At 41.5% G+C, this 6,000-nt stretch overlaps 1 protein-coding gene across 1 annotated transcript in view; it reads left to right on the top strand.

Annotated features, from left to right (window-relative positions):
- Positions 1-1,337: 1,337 nt before the first annotated feature.
- dclk2a (doublecortin-like kinase 2a) overlaps positions 1,338-6,000 on the top strand; it is a 35,031-nt gene continuing 30,368 nt past the window's right edge. The window contains exon 1 of the mRNA XM_070856486.1: positions 1,338-1,743. Coding sequence (XP_070712587.1) covers positions 1,338-1,743 — 406 coding nt within the window. The remainder of the gene's footprint in view (positions 1,744-6,000) is intronic.

Raw genomic sequence — 6,000 nt, 5'->3', positions numbered from 1 at the left:
TTTGGTGTTAGGCTAACTAGCTGTTATGTATCTCTCTCTCTATTTATGTAACATTTTGCGTATGGTTAATAGATTATTTACTAAGCTATGCTTCTAATGGGGCTCTAATGTTGATCTTTCACCGATGCTAACCGTGTTTCTTCCTGGCATTAGGGACAATGAAATCAAAGTTAGTTAACTGCATTATGCTAATAGCATTATCTGTAAGCACGTTAGCTAGCTGTGTAGCCAACGTTAGTCTAACAATATGCTTTTGTGAATCTACTTTTCTTGTTTTCTGTCCAACCTATAATTCATTTTTACAGCCATTGTGTAACTCATTTATCGTAAATTATGCAATTTTTTCCAGATTAAAAAAAAAAATGTTTTATCATTGAATTACCTGTCGAATAGCCTACTATTGGTTGTAACCCTCAAAGGCCAACCTGTGTGTTTAGCTGATTGCATAGCTGTGCATCTAAAGACACTGGTGGTAAATAGACAATTGTTATGATACTGATAGAATATATGGGCTATAATATGAGAAAAAAAAAGGTATAGCTCAAATAGGATATTGACATAGTTAATCTGAATGTCACTTCGGACAAACAATTCTAACTGTGACTAAGATTATAGGCGAAAAAATTTAACTTCGCCTGATAGCTGTGTTATTTCTAACCTCTGTCCTTGAATTTAAATTTATGGGGTATGTAGCATATCCTAGACAAATTTTCTATGGTAATTTTACTGTTAGGGCGCATTTCAGGTCATTGGGGATGAGCGTCTACTTCATTGTTTCCATGTCCTGAGTGTATGGTCAGAACAATAGAGGGCATTAGGACCCAGGGGCGGGGAGGGCTTCCCCTGTCTCCTTATCCAGTGATTTGACAGCTCGGGCGGCCGACCAGTCACACTGAGGATGTGGAGGGCGAAGGAGGCGGCCAGTTGTGTTTGGTGCCTTTAGCCGAAGTTTTGAAATATTTCTTCGTTGTTTAAAAGCCAGCTGCAGGTCCACTGCAATGTCTGTCAAACACAGCTGCTCTTTATTCGACACGTATTCAACTGGATAATCCCGAGTTGCCGTTTGGATTACTGTTCCTGCTGTGTTTCGGGATTGAGTTTTTGTGGACTTAAATCTTATTTCTCGACTTGTTTTTTTAAAATTTATTATTATTAATTTGGAGAGCTGTGAGTCAGCGTTTGGACTTCAAACGACCAGCTGGTGTAGTGGACTGTGAGTGGAGGCTGTTGGCGCACACGTGTTATCCTCCTTCCTCCGGACACATCGATCCTCCAGCACTTTGTGATTAAAAGTTGTTTTTCTCTGATTGGGATTTCGCTCGAAACAGGAACACGGCATGTCACTAAGCAGAAGTATTGAATTTGAACATTTTGAGGAACGAGAGAAGCCGCACCGGACGCCGAGGACCAACTCTGGCTCCGGGTCCCAGTCAGGCTCCAGAGGAAACGGTCTGGTTCCCAGCCCGGCGCACAGTGCGCACTGTAGTTTCTATCGCACACGCACTCTGCAGTCCCTCACGTCCGAGAAAAAAGCCAGAAAAGTTCGGTTTTACCGCAATGGAGACAAATACTTTAAAGGCTTGGTGTACGCTGTGTCTAACGACCGGTTCCGGTCTCTGGATGCTCTGCTCATGGAGCTCACACGGTCCCTGTCGGACAATGTCAACCTTCCTCAAGGAGTCCGGACATTATACGCGCTGGATGGAGGCAAGAAGATCACCAGCCTGGATGAGTTAGTACAGGGTAAGGGTGATGACGGATGAAACGTGAACACAAATCATGACAGAGGTTGATTACTTGATTATATTGATGATAGATAATGTGCATTGATTCAAACATGCAATTGATTTTTTTATAAAAGCTAGTTTTAGCCTTGAATATAGGCTAAATGGCTCCATACAAATATGCACTAATATATCCTCAGGCAAGTTATGCCAGAACTTTTAAAGGTCACTCAGAACATATTCACATTTTAAGTGCTGGCACCCAAAGGCACCTTGATGCTGTTTACTTTGTGTGCTTAATATCTACATTGCCAGTCAGGATAGTTATTTCAGCCAGATAAAAGGTTACTTTGAGATCAGTGAATTTTTTTTGGCAGAGATAGACTGCACTGTATCAGTTCATCTCTGGAGAATATTACAGTGTAATGGATGCAATGCAGGGCTTCCTTTGCATCGTTCACATCATTTGCATCTTTGACATAACTGCTCTGACATGTTTGACCCAGTGCCAGGCACGCAGACAAGCAGACCCCTCCTTAGTGCAGCCTCAGTTCCACACAGGCTTCTGCTAATGTGCATCAGGGTCCATTGATCTGAGCTCCCTTTCACTCTCTCTCCCCTTTTATTTGTGATCTGAGTTTGTGTGGACTTGAAAGTGCCTTGTGTACATCTAAGTGCAATCGTGCCTGGGAGTGAATGTGTGATGAATGCATATGTTGTACGGTCCATTGGCTGTTAAACTCTTTTAAAATGATCTCACCCCTGGGGCTTGAAAGATGCAAGTTTCAGTATCTGGCCATTGCTTGAAGTGAGATGGGTTTTAACACTGGAAATGTAATTTAAATTTGTAAAACAAGATGATAGTCTTATAAACTAAAAGTTGAATTTATAGCCCTCTGTCTCCTGCAGTCATGACTATATGACCAGTTTAGTTATTTTAGTAAGGAGCTAGATAACAGACCAGAGTCCTTAAACAAATTTAGAGTGCAATCAAGTTTACATTTTTTAAAAACATTTTAAAGTGTTTCAAACACTGTGTGAAAGGCAGGAGCACACTGCAGACATAAATGGAGCACAGTCTTCCACCCTTTCACTTCCCTGCAGTGTTCTTCACCCTGCGGGGACAGTGACCTCAGTAATAAGTTAATCCTTGTGTTCAACCCTGGTGTGTGTCTGTCTGCTGTGTGACCTGCCTGCAACCATCTTTTAACATGAGAGGTTACTGCTCTGCCATGCACACTCAGGATCCACTGACCTCTTACTGTAGTCTTTATTCTCATATACTGGTCTATTTTCATCTCACATCCTCCTAAAAGTTTGGATTCTGTGCTAAGCTCATTTCCTATGCCCCATCCCCTGAGTGAAGGGGGAAGATTTAGGCCAGTGCCTGATCTGAATTTGTTTCACGAGTTTGGCAGTTTGATCAAAAGTTGTTTTGGTGCATTGGACCGGGTAGAAAGCACTCTGCCACTGCACTTCTGAACTTACATGTACAGTTCATTGTTGCTGAATGAGGACCGTGGGCATACATTAAACAGTTATTAGTTGTGTATCACAAAAAGAATCCTTTTTACCCCTAGTTCTGTCTGTTGGCACATGATAAAATGTAACTGCCAGTCAAGGTGAATAAAACGAAATTTAATGTATGCATTCTTATAACTTTGTTAACTTGAAGAAACCCGTAGGGGTGTTTGCAGAAGAAGCTAGTAGGAGGTTGAATTGAATTTCCTTTATAGTGGTCAAGCATTGAGAAATTGCCTTTAAAACATTTAGCTATGATGTCTTTTTCAAGAGAGTGTCCCAGAGGCTTTGCTTTTTGTTCTTGCCATTTTTGACCTTCATTACAAAATACTTCTTGAAAAAGTTTTTGGGACTATTTTGAGTAACTGGGACACTGTCTCTGCAAGGTCACACTGAGTTTTCAAAGTAAACTTTAGTTGTCTTTTTAAATACTGTGAGTACCTTAGTTGAAATTCCATGAAATCCAATTGTATTGTGGTAATGGTCAAACTCTCAGAGGCAGATATTGTGACTATCTACATAATGTCAGTGTTTTTATGATTTGGGTATACTCAGACATGAGATGTAACGCAGGTGGGCTGAGCATCAGTGTCTTGTCCTTGTTTACTCACCCATCTAATGGACAGAGAGAGGGAACATTACTGCATAGCTCAGCAGTCTGCCTCCATTGATTGAGCCCTGCTGGAGCTCCTTTGTGTGGAAACCCAATAAGCACCATTCACATGTGTGTCCCTTATGGCTTGACAGGATTACTGAGACAGCCAGTCAATTTGGAGGGTTTTTCCATAGTATGGGAGGTTGTCATGCTGAGCTATCCCATGAATAGCCGCAAGCAGTCAAGCTGCACTGGCTTGGTGTGAGTGTTGCTCCTCTGCACAGTGCAGCAAGGTAGAGTTGTTTACCTTCATGAAATGCTGGAAGTGTGCAAGTCACCAACCACACTAAGAGCCTGTCACCTTCAGCCCCTCTCAGCTCATTGTGGCTGTTTCAGTTTGTACAATTCCTCTGTGCAACATTTAAAACTATATGAAACATCAGTGAACTGTAAATACGGCTGATATCTGAAAGTACAAACAGGAACACAGGAGTGAAACTAAACTCCAAAACCACAGAGATACAAAAGAACAGAGAGCTGAACACAGAGAGACTTTTATAAAAGGTCAGACTTGGGCCCATTGGAAAACCCCACTGAACTGTTGTGCCCATAGAAAACTACACAGAGGCAGCAGACGCTTTGTAGTTTACTATGTGGATATGTAGGGATACATAATATGCAGACATAGGAGTTCTAGTCGGGACAATGATGAGTTTGCAAGCCAACAGAGTTAGTTAGCACCAACTGGTGTAATTAAGCCTTGTAAAGTTGAAATTGGACAAACATATATAAGTATATAAATGCCCACATCTATCAAACTCTATTTGCCCAGTTTGTTATCCAGTTTTTTCAAGACTATGCCAAGATAACCTTGATGACACCATCCTCAGACTGTGATTAGCTCTGTTTAGAGCCACAGAGGACATTTTGCATCATGCTATTTATGCTCACCGACTGGAGTGCTGGTCTATTCCAGCATTGTGCTCAGTGCTGCCATGTCCAGAAGCTTTATAACTAAAGTCTTTGCTCCAATATCACTCCTGGTGTAATATAGCCTTCAGAGCTAGTTGACAATTGCCTCCTTGAGACTGAATTAAAGACCAACTTTTATTATAAATACTCACCCTAAATAATTTGTTTTTTTATTATCTTTCACTTTTAGGAGGCAGTCATGAATATTTTGAAATGTCTAATTTGTTGCGGCCTGTGGGGTACAGCCCCAGGCTAATACTAAGCTGCATTGTGAATGTGTCCTTGATGGACAGGTGAGGTTATAGCCCTCTGTGTCTTGGCAGTACTAGGCTCGTTCTTTTTATAGTCACTCTACGATCAATATATGTGATTAAAAGGGGGTTTCTTGAATGGAGGAACAAACTGGACATAGACACATTTGGCATTTTTTGTCATTGCTTTGGTGATGATACGATTTATAGTGCCTCAATATTAACACCGTTTTATGATTCCCATTTACTGCATGGCTTGTGTTTTGGATTTGTGACAGCTGTGTGACCGCTGCAGTAAAAGCTGCTGGGCTGGTTGGACAGCTCTGTTAAGGTTGACCTCATCTGTTGTCCACATGAGGACAGCAGCCAGTGGCGGGTGGCTGGGGCCCCCTTCAAATCAGTGAGGGACGTTGCACCTGAGATCCCTGCACCTCAGGGAACAGCCTTGTCACCATCTGAGGGCATTTCAGTATTCTACCATTGTCCCCCAGATGAATAACAGCCCCAGTTATATTTTGTTTTAGTTTGCAGCCATAGCTCAGTCCCCCCAGCTGTGGCCTAGGCTTTTAATTAGCCTTTGGTTAATTGCAAGCTTAATAAAACCAGGTATCATGGGACATGCTGTCTCATATGGCCTTCTTACACTGCAGCTCGATTAGTTTGTCTTGACACACATCAGATAACAAAAATTTCATAGATCGAATTTGATTCTCGGTCAGTAAAATTAAATGTTTACCAAAAGATACTGGAAGATCTTTCTCCTCTAACCCTGTAAAAATCTGCACTGAAACACAGAATGTACAGTATAGATATATATGTTTTTAGAAGTGGCATAAGCTTAAGTTGATTCTGAGAGGAGCTCGTGTTTGTGGACACACATACTTTTGTGATAAATGTAGCATGAAAAGAAAGTGTCAGTCACTTTTTCTCTCTTAGT

Source organism: Pempheris klunzingeri, chromosome 3 (genome assembly GCF_042242105.1).
Source record: "Pempheris klunzingeri isolate RE-2024b chromosome 3, fPemKlu1.hap1, whole genome shotgun sequence".
In the NCBI taxonomy this organism is placed as follows: Eukaryota; Metazoa; Chordata; class Actinopteri; order Acropomatiformes; family Pempheridae; genus Pempheris; species Pempheris klunzingeri.
This window is presented reverse-complemented; position numbering and strand designations above follow the sequence as displayed.